Genomic DNA, 22,993 nt, shown 5'->3' with positions numbered 1-22,993 from the left:
AAAGGAAATGAATACTTGTCCTGTGCACTCCATTTTGATGGTGTCTTTTATTCAACCCACGTGTCCACCAAGTGAATGGACCCGTTGAGTTTGTTATAGAGCCAAGATCTGGACTTGGCCTCTGGAGAGGGAGACAGTTGGTGGTGGTCTCAGTAATAGATAGGGCCTTTGTGCCTGGCCTGAGGCACTCCCCCTGGCCAGTAAGGGAGGCAGGAAATTTTGAGGTGTGTGTTTCTGAGCTTGTTTACACATTTAAAGTTTACAGAGTACTTATAGGCTTATAAGATTTGTTTGAAATGAGTGATTTTGAGCTTGATTTCACATACCAATCACACTCTAAGTTACCCTGATAAGGTCCTTAGGAGAAGAATTGAGTCTGCACTTGATTTAATATCAACTGTTGCATACGAATTATCTCTAAGGAGCAATAAGAAGTTGCAGTTGAAATAATGAGTGATTTTGAGTTTGATTTCATCTAAAACATTTAGCGTTGACTATATTTACTCTAATGTCTTATAACAAGGTAGATTAAGGAATAATGATATACTCTATCTAACTTCGTTCTAACCCATTTCTGTTTGGTCTTTCACACATTGAGACATCTCCTTAGAGAAGAATGTCTAATTTTAAGCTTCTTTACATACTGCTTGTTTGTAGAATACTGTTTCCTTATACAGCCACAGACACATAACTTAGTGTCTTCATTTTCACTAACTCAGCATAATAAGATACTTCTGACTTACTTTATACATAAATGTATAATGTTGTCAACATTGTTTTTACTTAACCTATTTAATCTGCGCTACACTGCACTAGGATAGCATTTTTGAGGTGACTGTGTTTCTGGGCTAATTTGCACATAAAAATTCATATACCACTTTAATGCTCACATATTTTATGTTAAATGAATGATTTTGAGCTTGATTTCATGTAGATGTAATTTGTTCTAATTTCCCAGAGGACATTAGGTTTAGGAATACTACTTTGTTCAATCTGCAGTAAGATATTTAGTTTGAGATGCGTCTTTCTGAGCTAATGTGCACTGCTCACAATAAGTCGGTAAAGCTTAGCTTTAATTTTAACATAAACTGCTTAGTTACACTTAGATTTACTCCAGCTCATAAGCAGAAGTCACTTGTACCACAAAACAAAATACAGTTCTGCCTGTTTGATACAACTTCTTCCTATAAGAGCCTGTCCTGTGTTTTTATTCATAACCACAACCATTACTATTTCAGATTCTTTCTGTTTTCATGAGAATTTTAAGGAAAATATGTCCAAGGAATTAGATTTCTTTGGGAATACCTGGTCCATAAAATTTCAGCCAAAATAAATAACCATCGACTACAGTATCTAATATTAATTTCAATTTCTGCTAATGTCAATTATTCTACTTCTTTGTTGAGAAAATCTAATGTCGAGAATAAAAAAATTAAGCTTAAAGTTACTTGAAATCAAAGATCTTAATCTCTTTTAAATTATAATGCTCAGATGCATCTGAAATTGCTCTAACTCACAACCAATGCTTGTAATGGGAAAAAAATGTGTGATTTTGAGCCAGGCTGCTACATCCTGTGGGCTGTGGAGGACACGCCCAGGCAGGTCTCTGGGTCTGTCTGATTTTTTTTCTGGCGAGAATGGGTCCCTGCCCTGGGAGTAATGGTCCTTCAGGTCCCAAATACCTGTGTGTGGTTCCCCCTTCCTAAGAACTGGAAATGGCAGCGACAATGCAAGCAGTGCCTGGTAGAGAAGACTCCTGAGCCCCCTTCAGTGCAGTGCTAAGGAAAAAAGTCAAAGAGCCAACGCGCTGCCGAAAGGAGCCTTAGAAACGTCCTGTTCATAATACGAACCTGAAAGCTTGCTGGGCAATGGCCAAGTCCGGGTCTGCATGGCCCTCTGCTGCCTTCCCCACACGCTAAGCCAGCAGTGAGCCCTTGGTGCAGGCTAGTGGGCAGAGGGCACTGGCCTGGTCACAGCGCCAGCTCACGTTATCCAGCTAGGGTGTTACCCGTCACTGGATCCTCTCCATTGTGCTGGTTTACTACGTTTGGTGAGTGACACTGGATGTTTTGTAAGCAGATACCCATAGCTAATTATATATATATTTATATATTTTTTTAATCAGAGAGATAAGTTAACAATGTGGTTCAGGAAGCTTCCCCATGAACAAAGGGCTTTATGACATAAGAGCCACTGACTTCAGACATCCTGTGACTTCTGGTTGAAATTGCTCATGCTACATTTGTTGTTGTATTGGATTTTAAGGGTTTATTTTCTCTGACCATCCTGCACCCATGAAGGAGAATAACTACAAATCTTACCATCCTTAACCCTAGCAATAGAAATGTTCTCCATCCTGATAAAATTTTAGGAGCACCCCACTCCATGGTACTACTCTTCAGAATATTATTTGTGTTGTGTGAAAAGCCCAATAAATGTAGCTCCTGCATTAATTAGCTAAAGCCTTTATGTTGAGGCATAATACAAAGAAAAGATAAAAGACATGTTTTTGTGCCAACTGATTTTGGCACAAAGCAAATTATTTTTCTTAAAATTTGCGTATGGCTGGCACAAAGGAAGAGATTTCACATTACAGACATGGTGACATTACCACAAAGAAAATGCAAATTTTTATGATACAAAGCAGAAAAGGAGTATTCCCAAGCGCTTAAGCGATCTCAGATCCCACCTGACAATTATTTGGCATGTGATTTATTCTCAGGAATAGACTATTGACTATACCAAGCTATATCCCCCCAAAGGCAGATCCTTGTCTCCAAACAGGAATTCTCACAACCCACCTCCTCACCCTCTGAAGGAATCCTCCTCCTGCCCCATGGCATGTTGTGTGTCTGGGTCCCTGGAGCAAATGACAATGCCCCGAGGTCATAAACCTGAATCAGACATTTCTCAAAGTGGACATTTCTCTAAGCCCACATGGGCTTAGAAGCTCCATAGGGAAACTAGATAAAGAATATAGACAGCAGGGCCTACCCTTGTGGCGCAGCGATTGAGCACTGGGCTGTGAAGCTGCCTGCGGCTTCAGCAGCGCTGGTTTGATCCCCGGCCGCCAGCGAGGGTTACACATGGCATGACAGACCTCTCCTGCCGTGCCTACTGCTTCCATCAGGAGTGTATTTCGTCAGTCTGCCTATTCTGCTCCCCACTCTGGCTCTGGTGAGTTCTCTCACCCTCCTGCGCTTCTGACTGTACCCAATGCTTCTATGAATAAATAAATAAATAAATCTTTAAAAAAAAAAAAAAAGAATATAGACAGCATATATATTTTAAGTTAGTGACCCTTTTATTTCAGGGTTGTAGGGAGAAGACAAGCATTTACAACTTGAGGTAGATGGGAATTGCTTAAACAACCATGTTGATGACTGTGCTGAAGTCCACAGCCATGGTCCAATCTGCTGTCTCCAGGTCAGCCCGCCATCAAAATCCTTGAGTGTTCTGTATCCTGGAAAGATAATTGCAGTCTCCTCCTGTCTTCCCAGCCTGACCATCACCCTTCTCCTGGCCTCCCTCTCACCTACCCGCCAGCAACACCCAAGAACATTTGCTGGGCTTCTTGCTCCATTCATGCCTTCACCTCAGCCCAAAAGGCCCTCCTCTGGCCCCTTCTCATCTTTTAAAACTCAACTCAGTGTACTGCTTCCTGGAAGTCTCCCAAACCCTCCCCACAAACATGACTGGCATTGTGGAGGCTCAGGGCTGGCCTCATACTTGGGAGAACACAGAAGAGGGAGAGAGAGGGATTCACGTTGCCAAGTGTGGTCAAGATAATCAGATATGTGGGGAAGGGGTGGGGCAGGTTTGAGTTCCCTGGATCCACACAACCAGGCCTTGTGTGTGTGGCCAGCCATGGGCAAATGAGAGCTCTGGGCACTTCCCCTGGTGCTTGTCAAACTTTCATAAATAGGCACCAGAATGAATTATCACAAAAGCCAGCATGGATGACAGTGAGAAGAGCAGCTTCAAGAGGGCATGGACTCCCCGTTCTGGAACCATTGGGTTCATGCCTGTGAAAGCCTCAGATCCTCCAGTAGGAGGTAGACTAGGAGAAGTCGGCACCCTGTGGAGGTACCTGACATCAGTGTCCCGACCCGTGGGATTCGGAGGCACGAAAAGAGAAGGGCTGAGGATTGAAATGAGGGGCTTGACAACTTGCCGCTAGCGTTTGCTTCTTTATTTTTCCTTTATCCTTTTCTTTTACTTTTCCATGTCTTTCTTTTCCCTGTCTTTCTTACTTCCCTGGCCTTCTCTCTGCTCCTCTCACAGTACTCTCCTCTCTCATGGTTCTCCTCTTAAATCTCTTTTTCTTCTCCTCTCTCTCCCGCGTTCTCCTCTTATACCCTCGTAGCTCCTCCCCCCGTACCTCCCAGTCTCATGTGCTTTACAGGAAAAGCCTGTGGTTCTCCGAAGGCGAAACGGTAAAGCGAACTCATGGCACGCATATGCAACACGGCACATACTCCGGACGGCTCCAGACACATCAGCACAGGAGAAACAGCAGGAGCTGGGAATGCGGTGAGCCTCAAGACACCCAGGCATGGCGATCCCTGCCTGGCTGGGATTCTCCCCTGGCTGGGAAGGATGCCTAAGAAACATCATTTCAAAGTAGAAAAGCCAGCGTGGATGGATTCACCTGCCCAGTCACAGCTCCTGGAGGAGCTGTTCTTAGACTCAGACTTGGCTTGAGTCCAGGTGGCTCCCCACTGACAGGTGAGCAGAGTTTCTTGATCTTGGAGGGATCATCCTATCCCCATTTTCCAAATGAGAAAACAGAGACTCAGGAAGAATCAATAATGTGCATCGGGTCATGCAAGAGTGGACCTGTCTGACCTCCAAGCCCATGTTCTGAATCGCTTCCATATGCTGGCCTTGCTGGGGACCCAGAGAACTCTGTTAGGAAACATTATTCCAAGACATATTCTAAAATGTTGAATGGCCAGTGTGTGCAAGGTCACGAGTTTTGAAGACCGCATCCTTTAGAGTTGTGCCTCGGGCAGAAAGGACAACGGAAGCAAAGGCAATGGAAAATAATCTTACCAGAAGCCGAGCAAGCTCAATCAGTGGGTTGGAATGGCTGCACTGAAATGGAGATTCACAGGGGTCTAGGAAGGTCAGGGCCCGCAGGCAGGAGATAAACTAGTTACAGAACAATTCACCTTGTTCACGGAGCTGAAGTGCCCTGTAACTAGCCAATTTCAGCCAAGTCCACATTTCTCCGGCTAAGCCCACTCCATTTAACAACTTTGTTCTCAATTTGGAGAATCTGATGAGGCCCACAGACCCCCCCCCAAACCCCCTTCTCAGAACACTGATCTTAAATCTATAAGATAAAATACCAGGACTGCAAAGAAAACCAATGATCCTGAAATAGGTGTCAAAACAGGTTTATAAATCTTTCCTATAATGACACAGGTGCTTCCTAACAACTAAATAACAATATCTAGCGGCAGGTCTATAAGTACCATTATTTCAAAGTAGTGACAAACATAAATGATATTTTGAGATCTCCCCACCAGCTTTGTGTGCTATGAAAATATCTGTGGCTTCTGCTAGAGACAAACAACAGACTCTTTGTCTACATTCATAATAGAGGGAAATACTAAAGTGCAGTTAAAGGCTAATGGAGATGTAAGGTCCGTCCTTCTCACAGACCCACAAGATTCTACCCATGACTTAAGAGTGGAGGGGATCCCAGATTAGGGCTCCTCACTCTGAATGCCTGGGTGGCCTCCCGGAGGGTCAACTTGAATCTCCAGGTAAGGTTTGCAAAGCGGTGAAACCTGCTTTTTGAAGCAGGGTGTGAACAGGGACCAGAGCAGGGGCAGTTCATCCAAGCTGGCTCAGGACATGGTATGCAGCATCCCAGGGCCCTGCTCAGTCCTACTGACTCAAATGCCCAGCGTTAGTCCTGAGAATCTGCATTTTAAGCAGAGTCCACGTGACAACTCTCATATACATCCTAGAACTCTCCTGGTACCTGTCGCAGGCAGGGACTCGGAAGAAGGTGAAGGGCCTGGGATGCCCACACACCTCCCTTGGATCACTACCAGGAGATGAGCCGCACTCCCGGCCCCTCCAGGGCCTCTCCGAGTAAGTGATGCCTGAAACGTGAGGCCACGCCGCCTCTTCACCAGGAAACCGGAGCAGAGGAGTGTGAGGCAGGATTGAAGGACTGGGGACTCGCCACCTTGCCTCCTTCCCTACCTCTCTCCCAAACTTTACCACCTCCACCTCGAACCTCAAACGATCCAAGGAGCTTTGGCTGCCTCTGGGGCCCTGGAGGGAAGCCAGGCACCATGACGGCCGCAGAGCACCGCAGGCTGAAGGTGTACGTGGGCCAGCAAGCGTCCTGAGCCTGGGTGGGGCCCAGGGGAGCCCAGCTGACTATGAGCCACCAACCAAAGGGTTTGAGGGAAGAAGGTAAGTCCATCCTGGTCTCCGTGGGGCCCACCCACAGGGGTTCCCTGGCAGCAGCAAGACACAGGGCCTGGCTTTGCATCCACAGCTCACCACTGGCTCACTGAGCAACCTCAATCTGTTTATCCAACCTCTCCCTGCCTCATCCACGAGACCAAGGCAGCCATCACTGACTCTCTGTGCCATTGGAGGGATCATCAACTGACCACACAGCAAAATACAAGCCTGGGGGGACTTTAAGCAACAGGGAGTGTCAGCATCCAGCAGAGCCCAGCAGGGTCTTTCAGCTTCTTGCTGTCTTAGAATCACCTTTCCTTAGCAATACCCTTGATTAAGAGGGGAAGTCTGTCTGTCTGTCTGTCTGTCTGTGTCTGCCTGTCTAGGGCAGAGGGCTATGGGGATTTTCTGACCTCATGACTGTTCCAGGTAAGAGGGAAGTGTCAGGACCCGGGCCTCCGGCATCCCAGCATGATCCAGTCTGACCCAGCTATAAACCCGCTGAGGGGGTCCCACATTGAAATGGGGTGGTGCAAGGAGGAGGACTTTGCAAATGGCCACTGTTCATTCTATTCCATCTCTTTCAGCAGGAGGTGGAGTGAGAGGGCGCATGCGGAGTGGCTCTCCAGGCACAGGTGAGAGGGGTGCGTGTTGGGGGGAGCCTGCCATGCCACTCAGTCCCACTGTCCAGCCACCACCAGGTGTTCTCTTTCACCCTTCTCCTGCCCTCCCTAGCACTCACCCAGAGGCAAGCAGCCTCCCCAGGCTGGCAGTTCAAATGGGTTGAGAAGGCCCACGCCAGCCCTGGGCATCAGGAGAGACCCCAGAATTAGTGACCCTTGGAGTCGAGCCTGGGGAAGTGGCGGACATTCACTAGTGGGGGGTGGGGCAGGGAGGAGACTGCATTCCAGATGGCTGGAAAGGAACCAGGACTCACACCGAGGGCACCTGACTCCGGGAAGCACCATAAAGCAGCAGCAGTTATGGTTAGGGGCTCTGGGAATGTGGCCACAGCTCTTTTGTGAGCCCCTGGGGACTTCACCAAGATGGGGGGGCCACCTGCAGCAGGAGACAGAGCAAGTGGCAGGCAGGAGAGAAGACCGTCTGCTGCTGTACTGAGGTGGACGCACACCCGAGACTGGTGCCCTACACTTCAGGCTCTGGGACGCACTGTGGGTGGGATGTGCTGTCTCCTCTTGAATCCCGTGCAGGGCCCTGCTTGTAGGTGAGAAGCAGAATCTCAAAGGATGTTGTACTTCTGGGCTTCTGAGGAGATCCCCTCTCACCCAATTCAGGATAAGGAGAGAACTTATCCTGGCTCACCCACCTGGCAAGTGGCATATGGAAGGGCTGGTGCCAGGATCCACCTCATCACCTCCTTTCTCAAGCCCTTCTCTCCTTCCCTCTGGGTATTCACTGCTCCCCACTGCTGGGGGCCGGGGTTCTTGGTGAGGCAGTTCCGTGGCAAGGGGAGGGGAGGGATTCAAGCCCCACAGTTCTGGGCAGGAGGAAGGAGCTGTGGAACCACCACTGTTGTCTTGACATCCAGATACCCCCAGAGCTTCCCCTTGACCACTGTCCCTCCTTCCTACCCTACCCATGTCCCCATCGAGTCCTTACCTCCCTCCAGAAACAGGGGAGCCATGTTGAGAAAGTGTGGATGCCCCAGGTTAGCCGGCCGAGAAACCCCTTCCTCAGGGAGAGTCAACAGCACTCTCTGGTAACAGCTGTCTGTAGGATACTGGGGTGTCCACAGTCTGCTGCCCCGCTGTCTTCCAGTTGCCATCCCTGCTGCTCCCAGTCTGGCTCCCCTCCACCCCTGTGAGCGTCCCTGCAGGCAAAGAGCCCCCTGAGCAGGACTAAATGGAAGTCATTTTGTCTAAAACACAAACCTTTTCTTACTAAAATATGCCACACACACACCCTGCCCACCCCTTGCATTTTCCCTTCCCCCTAGAAAAGAAGAAATGGGTCACAATTTTCACTGCAAGCATCCAAGTGCTCATGAGAAGCAGCGAAGTATTGGGAATCCATGAAATGAACCGAAACCCAATTACATAACGATTTCCATTTTAAATGGCCTCTGGAGTCGCCTGGGAGAACTGCTCTCCTGTGCCTGCCCCGTGCCACAGAGGGGCAGTTCTTTCTACACAGTAATTACAATTTGCTATTCCACTCATTGGGAAGGACTGTCAGGACCCCCCCACTCCCGCCCCCACCCCCCACTGCTCCTGGGTCACTTGGTAACTGCACTCAGTGTTAAGAGGGCCAGGTTGGTGAGCAAGCCAGCCTCAGGCCTCCAGCTTCCCCAGCCTGTCTGCCACTCGGGTTCCCTGACCAGCCAGGTGTGTAGACATTTGGAGACCTGTCACATGTGAGCGAGCACTCCCTGGGTTTGGAGTTCTTCCTAGTACAACAGCTGCTTTCTAACTCCTAAATTATGCATGTGCAGAGTCCACTGAAGACTGTCCATGAAAGAGAAACTGAAAAAGCAGCTTGTTTTCTGCACAGAATTCTGGCTTGTCTTCGCCTTCTACGTTGATTTTATTCAGTTAGAAAATGAGCTTACAACAGGAATTACCTTTGGGGGAATTCTAAATCCCCCAGTTTATATCTATAACGTTTGATACAATTCATTCCCCCCCCAAAAAACCCTGTATTAGCTGATTGAGGACACTCAGAGTTCAGAAGAAGATGCGAACACATTGACGTTCCTGTCCAGTCCCTTCAAGCAATATGGAGCTTGTGTATGGAGACCCTCTCCTTACTCCTTTGCGCCCTCCCTCTGCTCCTTGACCCTCTCTCTCCAGCTCTAGCTCAGTTGAGGGCTCTCCTAGGGACACAGCTTGCGTCCATGTGCTTTCTCACAGTCCTTCCCTTGGGCATAGGGTTGTGGATTTGCCAGTTGGTGGAGGGTGAGTGAAGCATGTGCAGATATGGAGGGGTGGAGTTATACTCCCAAAATGATAGTTAGGAAACCCAGTGCAAATCAACAAAACTTGAAACAATATTATTGATCTTTTCAAAGACCCAATTTTGTTTTCACATTTTCTCATTGTTTTCCTGTTTTCAGTTCCTCCATTTCTGCTCTGGTCATTATTATTTCTTTTCTTCTGCTTCCTCTGGACTTAATTTGATCTTCCTTTCTAGTTTTCTAAGGTAGAACACTATTTTACTGCGTCCTACAAATTTTACATTCTATTTTCACTCCAAGTATTTTTTAATTTCTCTTAAGATTTCTTTGCCCTATTATAGAAAAATAAATTCTTTCATCTCCAAATATTTTGCTATTTTACACCTATCTTTCTGTTATAGATTGCCAGTTTAATTTCATGGTCATTGGGGCTTCTCTGATGACCTAGGAGTTAAGTCTCAGCACTATCACTGCTAGGGCCTGAGTTGGACCCGTGGCCAGGGAGCTGACCCACATATGGTGCAGACCTTTCCTGTCTTGCCCGCTGCTCCCCTCAGCAGTGTATTTTAGTAAATCTGCCTGTTCTGCTACCCACTCTGTCTCTGATGAATCGTCTTACCTCCCAGACCTCTGGCCTACAGCCCCGTTTCTTCTATGCAAAAAAATAATAATAATGTATTTCATGATGATCTAAGAGCATATTTTGTTTGATTTCTATTCTTTTAAATTTATTAACATTTTATGGGTCAGAATGTGGTGTATCTTGGTGAATGTTCCATGTGAGCTCAAAAAGAATGTAGAGTCTATACTAGTGGATGAAGTGTTCTATAAATATCATTCAGATCCAGTTGGTTGATGGTGAGATTCAGTCCCACTATCCTTACAGATGATCTGCTTGCTGGATTTGTCAATTACTGATACTAAAGTATTAGAGTCTCCATCTGCAATATATCTTTCTCCTTGCAGTTCCATCAGTTTTTCCCTCACTTTTTTTGGCGCTCTGTTATTAGACACACACAATAAGGATCACTGTATTTTCTTGAGGAATTGACCTCCTAACATGACCAAATACCCTATTTTATCCCTGACAAGTTTATTTGCTCTCAAACCTGCTTTGTCTGAAATTAATATTTAATCTAGGGCCTCCCTAGTGGCACAAGGGGTTGAGCGCAGGGCTGTGAAGCTGTCTGCAACCTCTGCAGCATGTGTTCGATCCCTGGCTGGGAAGCTACCCACATGGCCCTGCAGACCTCTCCTGTCTTGCCCACTGCTCCCCTCATCAGTGTACTTCGGTGTATCTTTCTGTTCTGTTCCCTGCTCTGTCTCTGGTGAATCCTCTCACCTCCCACATCTCTGGCCTGTACTACAGTTCTTGTAATCCTAAATATATAAACCTTTAAAAAATAATAATAATAATCAATCTAGCTTTCTCTTGGTTAATGTTAGCATGGTATGTGTTTCTCCATTTCTTTACATTTAATAGATATCTATTTATAGTTAAAGTCTATTTCTTGTAAATAATATATAGTTGAGTCTTGTCTTTGTATACACTTTGACAATCTTCATCTTAAATTAATGCATTCAGATTACTTGCTTTTAAGATGATTATTCGTGTAATTGGATTAGCATTTATCATATTTGTTATTTTTATGTTCTTCTGCCTTGTGTGGTTTTGGTTGAGATTTTATGGGATTCCAGTTTCCTTTCTTAACATATCAAGTATATTTCTTTTTCTACTTTTTTTTTAGTTATTGCACTAGAGTTTGCTATATTCATTTACAACTAATCCAAGTCTACTTTCAAATAACACCATTCCACTTCATGGGCACTGCAGGTGTTTTATAACAGAGTTTCCCAAGTTCTCCTTCCCATCCCATTAGCATCCCCCCTTCATTCGCCTTTATTCATAAGCTCTCATCATCCAATGTGACTAGGTCTCTACCTGTGTTTGGAAGAGGGGAGGAGAGGGCATCTTAATTCTCATCCCAGACAGAGGCTCCAAATGAGGTAACCAGCCAACAAGCTCCAGGAAGCATCCTGGACTTCTAATTTCTCGGTGGTGGAGCTGGAGGTGGAGGAGGTGAGGCCAGAACTGCCTTTTCACGTCTCCACAGGTGACAGGTCGGGAAGGAAACCCTCTAAGAAGCAGGCACCCAAGGCCCATGGTGCGCGGGGCAGACAGAGGGCCCAGCATGACCAGAAGGAGCAAGCCAGGGGCAGCCCACGGCCAGGGTCTCCCAGGAGGAAGCAGACAGAGCGCAGCAGCAGGAGAGGACAAGAGGAGCCAGGGAAACAGGGGCGGAGCCCCCTCGAGGGGAGGAAGAAGAGGGATGAGAGGGCTTCCTTCAAAGAGCAGCGAGCACCTCCAAGCAAGGAAAAGGCGGTGCTGAGGAAGGAGGAGATGTGGAAGCAGCCGAAGAAACACAGGTGTGTTGTGAGCTGGGCTCAGGAGTTTTTTTTCTTTTTTTTAAATTTTATTTTATTTTGTATATTTTTTACATCATTTTTCATTTTTGCACAATGTATGCATTTTCATCTTGGTTATATTCCCGTTGTTTTCAATCTATGTTCTTCCTCTTTCCAGCCCTCTCCCTCCCCCTGATGAGGGGCCATGTCTCCCTCCCTTGTGCAGGCCGCCCCCACTCTCTCCTCCTGCTTCTGTTTGCTTTGCCACTGCCCAACTCTCGGGCCTGTGGGGCAGGACCGGGAAGAGGCCCATGACCATCACAGGAGGAGCAGCCACTGGTTCCTCTCAACTCCAACGCCTCATGTCTCATGGGTGCAGCTGGAAGTGCCGAGGGAGGTGGTGACTTGGCGGCTAGTGGAAAAGATTCCAAGTCTCCTGAATTTCCGCTGATGATTCACCATGGCTCTTGCAGAGAAGCTGAGAGACATGAACAACATTGGATTTGGGACTCCTAGGAAGACTGAAGTCTGCCATTTTTCAAATCTGGTCCTGTGTCCTTCTCTTTGAAATGGGGCATTGATCTAGGAAAACATCAGAGACTCTACCAGCTCTGAAACTCTAGGATTTGGGGGTTTGATTGTTTTCTTTGATCCATTAGCTCTTGCACACGTGGGGCAGTGGACAGAGTTAGCTTATGGAATTAGCAAGTCGGGATTTTAATTCCAATTTTTGTTACTAATTTGGATGAGACATCATCTTCTCTTTGCTTCTCTTTTCTGCTTTACTCCCTTCTTAGGGTGTTCGAAGAGTCCCCTTCCATAATGGGTAGGGGCGCTTTGGAAGCAGCTGGAGGTATCAAGATTATGGCAGAGTTGTGGTATTTCCCACTAGGTTTAACAAGCCTTCTTTGCTCACATCCTCTTTTGAGTGTTTCACCAAATCTCTCTACCTTTACAGAGAGGAAACTAAAGCCCTCAAAATGGGCCACTGATTTATTCTATGACCCATGCCGGCCATATCCTTAGGACTTAGGTTGACTCTCTGGTTGTCCCTGGACATGAGCTAACAGAACAAAGGATGCATAGTGCACTTATGATACATTTAAGAACTTAAATGTATGATTTATGAGTCCTGGAGTGGCCCAAACTTTACAGGAGGCTGCACCACCCTAAATGGACCATGGATAGTAGATGCAAAGTAAAGGGTTGAGACAAGGATTTACTCGCACCATTGAGTAAATGGCATGCTGAGTGCAGTGGCAGGCACAGACAGATGAAAAAGCATCTGTCCCCCAGATGCTGACAGTCCACCTTGGGAGAAAGGACAGGGATATCAGTTATAGGGCAAGGCAGAAAGCAATATGTATATGACAAAGGATTTGAGGAAGCTCCTTATTGGTGGGGTGCTGGGGCATCAGAGTTCCTCCACTGAAAAGGTCAGCAGTTCAATAAGGTTTTGAAGAACAGGAAGAATTTGAACAATGACTGACTGCCCCCTAGATTCAGAAACACTCTATGAAAAGACTCAAAAGCAGATATCATGGTGTGTGTGTGTGTGTGTGTGTATTATGGCAAAAAATTTCCTGTGCTCTAGGCTTTCCCAGCCAGGGCCTCTGCCTCTTCACCTCCATCCTAACTTCTCCTTTGCTCTCTACAAGCTAAAACTTATGGAGGCTGCTGCAGATTGGTCTGTAAAGCCTGGAGTAACTCAAGCCTACACCCTGATATTTTCATCTATGAAATTTGCTAAGAAAGCAGCACAGCCTGAACCCTCCCCAACTCAGGTTCCCCGCCCCCACCACCAGCCCCTCACTTTGTGGCTCCTGGAAAATTTTAAATTACAATACATACCTCACTTTACATTTCTGTTAGGCAGCAATTGAATCGAGTGTGGTGTGGGGGAAGACTCAGAGAAATGGAGTTTGGAGAGCGGCAGTCTGGGCTACTGGACAAAACTGTGGCCTGCTCTGAGGTGATGGCAGTCGGTGAGGGATTGCTAGAGGAGCAGGCCTATGGGGGCAGTCAGGACTACACGCATCAGGGGAGCACAGCCACTTGTCTTGCTGATGGGCATCTCTGCATTTCAAAGAGAACCTGAGGACACTCTCTTCCTTTTCACTCTCCATTTCTTCTGTCTCTACCTCCAGATCGTCCTCCTTGGCCTCCAGTGCCTCTGGTGGGGAGTCTCTGTCAGAAGAGGAGCTAGCCCAGATCCTGGAGCAGGTAGAAGACAAGAAGAAGCTCATTGCTACCATGCGGAATAAGCCGTGGCCCATGACCAAGAAGCTTAGGGAACTCAGGTGAGAGGTGGTGGTCAGCCAAGGCTCAGCTTCTTCTGGTGGGCACCTGAATCTTTTCCTCCTCTCTGCCCCCTTGGGATTTGACAGAAAAGGGGATTCAGCCTCTGCTTTGGTCCTTCTTTGTCCCCAGAACAACCACAGCGCTGAGGGGATGTGAGAGCCAATAGGCATGAGAGGTTGAGCTGTGACAGCTGACCAAGGGCCTGCTACCAACCAGCACCAAGCAGGGCTAGGGGGACAGAGGTCTGAGGCTCCACTCAGACCTACACCTTCCGTGATCTGGCTGCATCCTACCTTCTGTCCTGCATCCCCTTCTGTCCTGCATCCTACCTCATCTGGCCCTTCTGTACTCCCTCACACCCTACACAAGTATGCTCCCACACCCTACACAAGTATGCTCCCAACCCCCCACACACACCTCAACAATTTCAGAACTCTTGGGTTCTTTAAGCACCAGAATCTAGCTCCATGTAGCACACTCACACTTGCAGTGCAGAGGGCTGAGAAAGGGTCTGCCTTAGCTACCCTGATGTCCCCACTGCCTAAGCTTGCAACGATGCTCTGTGAATACTGTTCTGTGAATAAGGAGGCCCACACCGAAGCCACTGGTTCCCATTGTCAGCTTGATCCCTTCTCTTGTTTTCCCACCGAAGGCTGGCATGCCAAGCATTTTATGATATTTGAATGAACTGCTGTTTTGAAAAAAGGGCAGGTGGCACATTGCTTAACTTCTGCTTTTCTGCTGAACAATTCCCATGCAACATTACCACCGCCCCACCCCAAGTCCTTCACCCATAGGGCTAGACTTGTTGACCTCAAACAAGCAAGCAATCAGCCAGTTATTTCACCGGTGAGATACATTTATTCAGAAACAACAATAAAAGCAATTCTGAACCCGGGGTCTCAACATGAACACCCCCCACCTCCCAAAACAAAAGAAAGAAGCATTCCTATATAGATTTCAGAGGGGTTTTATAATCCAAGAGTCCATTGGAGGGAACTGGGAGCGGGAAGTGTGGTGGCTTTTCATTGGCTGGGATACAGCGCGTTCTCATTGGCTGAGCTGTTGCTGGGCAGGGAGGGGGCGGAGCCTCTCTTTCCTCCCGCGGGGGCTGCACGTCCAGCGGGAGATGCATGGCCTGGCTCTCCAGGGTAGACTCTGCACTGTGCGTGGAGCGTGTGTGTGTGTGTGTGTGTGTGTGTGTGTGTGTGTGTGTGTGACACAACTCTTCTTTTAGGCTCCCGGCCTCATGTAAATGGCATTAATGTTCACAATAGTGTCACTTCCTTTCACCTTCCCTCTATAAAGCCATTTTTTTCCTGACTCCTGTCTCACCTGAATTTCCTCCTTGCTCAGGTCAAACGCAGCACCCCTCATTGTGTAGGACAACTTGACAGCCTTTTTTTGCCACCGATGCTGGCAGCACACACACTGCGGACCCTCCCCCGGGGTTCTGGTAAATAAAACTCACTCTGCTGCCCCCTGCTTCGCTCCCTGGAGCAGGTCCTCTGGGCACGCAGTGGTCTCTTCCCTCCTGGCCAACTCTTTCCTCTTGGCTCTCCCAAGACGTCTCATCCCAGAATCAGCTCTGTGGCTCTCCAGCTGCTAGGTCTTCTCTCTAGCCCGTGCTTCTGCCGGATGTTCATTGCTACCTGCTGGCCCACCTGCCTAATTCCTACACACCCTATAAGGCTCATGCCCGAGTGTCCCCTCCACAGGAAAGTTCCCAGTGCTCTCTCCCCTGCCTCCAGGCTGAGATATTTACTGCCCCTTCAAACTCCAAGGCACTGCCCTCTCCCTTGACTGGATGCTCTTGTTTGCTGAGATGGGTCTATTAGATATTCTGATTCAGAGCATTTGTTGATGTCGTGTTCTAGATACTTCCATCATGACCAATTTCAAGCTGCCAAAGTTTACCAGCTGGTTGGCTACTTTCTTAGGAGCCAGTCCCCACCGGCTCCAGCACCTTCCTGGACAATATCTACTAGACAAACTGATCCTTGTGGTTCTCACAAGGATAGTGTATCGATAAATTTTGAATAGTGTATCGAGGGTTGAGAAACAGCAACAGAGGGTTGAGAAATCTCGGGCTTCAAATTTCTCTGATTTGTGTCAGTCTATCACATCGCTCTCTTCTGTCTTCCTCTTTTGTTTTTAAAGGTTTGTGTGGTTGCACTGGACCCTTCAAATAATCCAGGATAATCTCCCTATTGTAAAGTCAGGGATTTTAATTACATTTGCAAAATCCCTTTGCCATTCAGGGATTTACCTCCAGGGGCAGAGGTCATGGGGAGCAAAATTCTGCCTGCAGATATCTACTATGTATTAAGCAATATTCTCTGTATTTAGCAAACTTCAATAAGAGGCAGAAGGCCCTGCTTCGTGGACTTTACATTCTAACTAAGGTTATAAAACACTGAAGGCTTTTGGCCACATATACACCCCACAGTTCAGATTTCTTTTGTTTAGGGGTTAATTGAATTCCTGCCCTTTTTTTTTCCTAACCAGGGAGGCCCAAGAATTTGTGGAGAAGTATGAAGGCGCTTTGGGGAAGGGGAAAGGCAAGAGGCTCTATGCCTACAGGATGCTGATGGCTAAGGTGCGTGTCAGAGGCTGCGAATCTGGGGAGGGATAGCTGGGCTGTTGGATCTGGGAAGGGATGGCTGGGCTGTTGGATCTGCGTGACCTCTGCAGGCACTTGCCTGGCCTCACCATTGGTGCCCACTACCCCAGAATTCTGAGCCTGAGCTCTGACTGACCATTCCCATTCATGCAGGTATGGAAGCCAACTGTATCCTGCCTGCTTCACTCACTTACTGTGAGGTCTTCAATGTACTTAACATTTGTTTCCTCATCAGTAAAGAACTAAAATCACAGAATTGATGATGTTAAAACCACTGGGATTTTTTTTTTCCAAACCTAAATCAGGACACATTGTTTGATTTGTTAGAAACCCTAAAGTGCTATGATGTGATCATGGTCACACAGGGAATAACCAGCAGTCACCTCGGGGAGGGGCAGCTCTGCTCTCCTGAACTACATCATCACCTGGGCTTTGGATTCAGGCTCTGGGCATGTTCTAAGACTGATTCGTTGTGGAACTTACTAAAGTCTCTGTCCTTTATCTACTGCTTGAAAAACTATTCTTTTCATTTTCTTAATTCTTTTTTTTGTTTGTTTGTTTATTTATTTATTTGTTTGTTTGTTTTGTTTGTTCTGTTTACACATGCACTGGGTACAGTCAGAAGCGCGGGAGGGTGAGAGAATTCACCAGAGCCAGGGTGGGGAGCAGAGCAGGCAGAAGGACCGAAGTACACTGCTGAGGGGAACAGCGGCCGGCAGGAGAGGTCTGCGCACCATGTGGGACCCTCCTCCGGTGGCCGGGGAGCAGCCGGGGATCGAACCGGCACCGCAGAGGCCGCAGGCAGCTTCGCAACCCAGCGCTCAACCGCTGCGCCACCGGGGAGGCCCTCATTCTCTTAATTCTTATATTGGGCCTGTTTGGGAACTTTTATTTGAATTCACCATCTCATGTCTGTAGCGCTGACTTCCTCTTTTTTACCACTGTTTTTCAAAAATGTTTTGGCTTGGTCTGTGTTTTCCTGTGCATTTTTAAAATCACTTTGCCACATTCCAGTATAGCCCACATGGATTTTGTTTGGGATTGCTTTTGACCTTGATTTAACTTGGGAAAATTTATCGATACACTATTCAGTCTTTGCATCTAATGATACTATCCATTTCTCACGCCTCATTTTACATCCTTGAGCAAAATTTGTCATTTTCTTCATATAGATCTTTTCTGTGTCTTAAGTTTATGTCTACAGTGTTTTTGTTTTCATTACTTTTGTGAATGGGGTCATTTTCCCATTTATTTAGTAACTAGTTATTGTTGGTATGTATGAAAGCTGAAGATTTGTGTAGTCATTTTTTATCTGCTTCCTTTATTCTCTTATTTATTCTAGTCATTTCATCTGGCTATATATATATAAAGAAATTTTGTTGGGCTCTTCTAAATGTGATCTCTCATCTTATTCTCAAGTGTGGGTTAACAATACTAGAACAATTTCAGTTGAGTGGTGATCACGTGTCTCTTTCTGAGAATAACTCTAGTGTTTCACATTAAGTTAATGGGAGTTGTTGACTTGAAATAGATTTTCTTTCTCAAAATAAGAAAATGTCCTTCAGCAATCTTCCATTTTATTGGAAATAGATATTTGATTTTATTAAACATGTTTCCCTTTCTATTATTAAGCTTCCTTTTATTTCTGGGATAACCTCAGTCATTATTTCTAGCCCCACATTTGATTTTCCAAAATTTCATTTATGGCTTTTAAGATTCCTTTGAATTTGCATGTGTGCACACGTGTACCTGTGCTATTCTGGCAGATTTTAATACTAGGGTTGCATTTGCTTTCGATTGTTAAAAGGATAGGATTGGCTCCTCTTTATGCTATAAATCAGTTTATAAAGAATAACTATTATTATCTGGGAAATTTGAAAGAGGACACCCTTAAAACTTTATAGGTCAGGCACCATTTTTGTAGACTGCCTTGATAATTTTTTAATGTTTTTCCTATTTAGCATATATCATGTTTTGACTATTTGTTGGGGCCATTTTGGCATTTCACATTCTTCCCACAACTTGATTGTTTCAACTAGATTTTCAAATGGAGTTCCAGAAAGCTGCATGTGGTGGTCCCATTTTTGTAATTACTTTCTATATGTGTTGGATTTGAATCTTTTATTCCTAATGTTTTTTCACCTTTTTTTTGGGGGGGGGGTTGTAATGCTCGACACCTACCTATGGGTCATTTTGTTAATTTTATCTAGAAACTATTTACCACCTAACAAATGTACACTCAGGGCTTTTTTCCCAACTGAAGAATGTGCTCTTCAAATACATATTGATAAATGATTCTGTTCACTAATGTTTTAGTCAGACAGTTCTAGCTTCTTCTTTAGGAAAAATGTGGCTGGTTGCCTATTCTCTGTCTTCTGTATTTACTTTCCCTCGTTGTTTTTAATGCTTTGCTTTCTTTCTCTTTGCATCTCAGAAATTCTCAGGTTTATTCTCAATATCCTGAATCAATTTCTTCTGTTTCATTTATAGTCTTTATTATGTATAATGTTTATTTTCATCCTATAACTGAACTTTTAGCCATCTTACCATCCTGTATTTCTCCTATATTCTTTTTTAAATGTTACCTTATTATTCTTTACAATAGAAACCTTATATTTCATATCCTATTAAGACTACCGCTAAACTTGGGGCTTCCCTGGTGGCACAGGGGTTAAAGCCTCAGCAATATCAAGCTATCACCAGTCTCTGTGGCATGAGTTCCATCCCCAGCCAAGGATCTAACTCACATGGCACAGCAGACCTCTCCTGTCTTGCCCACTGCTCCCCTCAGCAGTGTATTTCAGTCAGTCTGCCTGTTCTGCTCCCCACTCTGTAGCTGGTGAAACATCTCACTCTCCTCCCCTCCCCACCTCTGGCCTACACTCCAGTTCTTTATGCATAAATAAATAAAAATAAATCTTTTTTTTTTTTTAAAAAAGAAACTTCTTAAAAAAAAAATGCTAAACCAGTACCCAGAATTTCTATGTCCCAGGCGAAATGCTTTCCAAAACTTTCTAAGAATGGTGTCCTCTTTCCCTCGTTCAGTGGCACTGTTTCTAAGGCGTCACAGTTTGCTTTTAGTCATTCAGATGCAGATCTTATCCACAGACAGAATGTGTAGATTGCCTATGTTTCATTAGACTACTGGTTGAAATATTTTTTTCTATATATAACTGGAGAGAAAGACAGAACTGATAACCCAGTCCCAGATCAATAGCTACATGTCACACAGCTCCAAGGAAGGGATAGAGGTCTTCTGGCCACACACACCCCAGCCCAGCATTCTGATTCTGTGAATCAAGCGATAAGAACTTCAATGCAGAGCTTCTCCCAGGCCTCTCTCTGCTCCTGCCCCCACCTCCAGAGCATCATTGTCCAGGTGCCCACAGCCTTGAAGAGCTGTTGAGTGGTTGCTAAGCAACCATTTGGCAGGCTATGTCTCCAAGGGCCTCACTTAGCAACACTCATTACCCCTGCTGGCCCTTAGTCATACAAGCCTATATTTTGTACCGATTTTATCAGCATCCCATCAGGAGGTTCATCCCTCGGGGGAGGACTCACATTAATAAACCTTATGAAACTGACATATAAAACCAAATGCTAGATTATTAATTTACAAGGAGAAGTAACTTATGCAAAAAGAGGAAAGTTTGAAGTCCACATCTGTAATCCTTTTGTTTTTGACAGTAAATTACTTACAATGGGAAGCTAAACCATAAACCCAATTCCAATCCATTTATTTGAAATGAAAACTCACTGCCACTAAAACCAAAATAATCACAGTTCAGGGGACAGGTAACTGCTTTCCTTATAGACAGTCCTACGTCTTAGGCCAAATTAGTCAAAGGTGACTTTTGAGACCAGAATCAGAACTCAGGAAAGGCAGATGAGGCCATGGGACTAGAATATCTAGTGTCCAGCATCTGTCATTCCCCACACCCTTCCCTTTCTGTCCTAGGGACATCTGCCATTATTGTCAACTAGCATTTTGCTTATGGTTCCCTCTTCCCCACATCTGTGATAAGCTCCCTCTTCTACCAGGTTTCCTTCCTTAAATAGTAATTTCCTGATCCAGATATAATCTGTGCTCAGGTCTGGAGGCCTATTTCATTCTTTCATGTAACATAGAACAGGCAGACTGACAGAAATACACTGCTGAGGGGAGCAGCGGGTGAGATAAGAGAGGTCTTCTGCGCCATGTGGGTATCTACCTGGCTGGCCGGGAATCGAACCGGCGCTACAGAGGCTGTGGAAAGCTTCACAATGCTGCGCTCAAACCTCTGTACCACCGGGGAGGCCCCTTCATGAGCAAGTTCTTAGAAGACCTTTGTGATACTAAAAGCTGATCTTAAAATGTCTCCATACTGCCTCTTGGCCTTTTTTTTTTTTCCCTGTGTTTTCAATACCAAATGAATGTAGGGTGGAGCCTCTGGCAACCAGTCCCTTGAAGAGCTGACAAATTTCCACCCGTCAGACAGACCACCACTCAGGTTTCTGATTGGTACAAACTCTGAGTGTTGGAGTGGGGATCCTTGTGTGGGAAAAGGCAAAACACCTTCCTAACGCCTTTCAGAAAAAACAGGAGCAGATTGGGAAGCAAAGGACTGAGGCCTGTCGATCAGTTCCACCAGCATCAGAGTTTAGCACCAATTCAAATCCAATTCCGGCACTTAGCTGTCTACTAAATGTGACCATGAAAATTGTGAGATTTCCTTTTCCCTTGAATTTTGGTTTAAGATAAAGTAAATTGTATCAGAAGTTGCTGATCCAATTCGATCCTCCAAGCCCTAATTATACACCAAATTTCTAAATTATTATATAAATTGCCCTCATCTGAAATTCCAACAACACTGTAGCCAAATGCAAGGTACTATGTTACCTTGGCTTTTCTTTCACTTCACACCTGTCTTTGGAAAATGAAGACTTGGAAGTCCACGTCTAGCAGTCTAGGTTCAAGGACCCCCAGATGGCAGCCACACCCACATGTCGACCTCCTATTGATGCATCAACATCCATGTGCCCTCAACATGCCCCTCCAGGCCCCAAAGCAGCAATTAATGAACTGAAGGTATTACTTGTTTAATTTCAGAAATGGGTCAAATTTAAGAGAGATTTTGATAATTTCAAGACCCAGTGTATTCCCTGGGAAATGAAGATCAAGGACATTGAAAGTAAGTATTTTTTGTCATTATTTTTATTGGGTTTACTGAAAAGTTTTCCAAGAGCTTGCGGAGTATTCTTGAACAATTGACCAGATTATTTCGTAGATTCTGTTGCATGAGAAAGAAAATACAGACTTTGGGCTGGTCAGGCCAAGGTTAATATTGTGCTGCTTCAGTTTCTGATTGTGGGAGCCTCAGCAGGTCAGGTAATGCTACGGAGCTTCAGGTTATTTATCTGGAAAAAGAAAATGGGCATCAGGGTGTCTGTTCCACCAACTGATGTGAAAATTGAATCCGTCACACGCATAAGGTGCTTCCTCCTGCAACGCTTAAATCCGCCATCTCCTCTCTCCAGGTCACTTTGGTTCTTCAGTGGCGTCATATTTCATCTTTCTCCGGTGGATGTATGGAGTTAACCTTGTCCTTTTTGGCTTAATATTTGGTCTGGTCATAATCCCAGAGGTAAGAAAAGAAACTCCGATATTTTTGGATAGTGTTGAGACTTATCATGACCCCCGTCTTAATTTATCTCTGTCAAATACATCGAATCAGTCACTCATTTAAAATTCTATACTTACATCAATGGCCCAGGTAGTTCAGTATAAAGAATGGAGCCAAAATCCTTGCATTTCTGAATCAAGAAATGAATCCCACATTTTTCTACCATTCATTTTCTTTAAGATCAGTGGAGAAATAAGTATCTCAGTGCTTTTTTTGTTCTTTTACCCTTGTGGGGGGAAGAAAAAAGAAAGAGACAGAAAGTATTATATCATAATTATTACCCGAAAAAAAACACTTACACTTGAATATCACTCCTCATTATTGTCCCAGATATAATCTTATTATGGGTATGGATATAATCTTCACTATAGGTGAGTAGATTGAGAGATAAAAAGGAATAAGTAATGAGTGCAGGGCCTCCCTGGTGGCGCAGCGGTTGAGCGCTGGGTTGCGAAGCTGCCCACAGCCTCTGCAGCGCCGGTTCGATCCCCGGCTGCTCCCCGGCCACCGGAGGAGGGTCCCACATGGCGCACAGACCTCTCCTGCCGCCCGCTGCTCCCCTCAGCAGTGTACTTCGGTCCTTCTGCCTGTTCTGCTCCCCGCTCTGGCTCTGGTGAATTCTCTCACCCTCCCGCGCTTCTGACTGTACCCAGT

The 22,993-nt window shown here is 45.7% G+C and overlaps 1 protein-coding gene across 1 annotated transcript in view; it reads left to right on the top strand.

Moving 5' to 3' along the window:
* Positions 1–6,281: 6,281 nt before the first annotated feature.
* The window catches only part of TMC2 (transmembrane channel like 2), a gene marked incomplete at its 3' end in the record, with an annotated part of 46,191 nt that continues 29,479 nt past the window's right edge, over positions 6,282–22,993 (top strand). Inside the window, exons 1-7 of the mRNA XM_084246806.1 lie at positions 6,282–6,438; positions 7,020–7,067; positions 11,461–11,773; positions 13,900–14,052; positions 16,562–16,652; positions 21,766–21,847; positions 22,194–22,300. Of these exons, the coding sequence (XP_084102932.1) occupies positions 6,405–6,438; positions 7,020–7,067; positions 11,461–11,773; positions 13,900–14,052; positions 16,562–16,652; positions 21,766–21,847; positions 22,194–22,300 (828 nt within the window). The 5' untranslated portion in view covers positions 6,282–6,404. The remainder of the gene's footprint in view (positions 6,439–7,019; positions 7,068–11,460; positions 11,774–13,899; positions 14,053–16,561; positions 16,653–21,765; positions 21,848–22,193; positions 22,301–22,993) is intronic.

The sequence above is a fragment of the Talpa europaea genome (assembly GCF_964194135.1).
Source record: "Talpa europaea genome assembly, chromosome: 11".
NCBI lineage: Eukaryota > Metazoa > Chordata > Mammalia > Eulipotyphla > Talpidae > Talpa > Talpa europaea.
The sequence above is the reverse complement of the archived record's forward strand: the minus strand, read 5'-3'. Positions and strand labels throughout refer to the sequence as shown.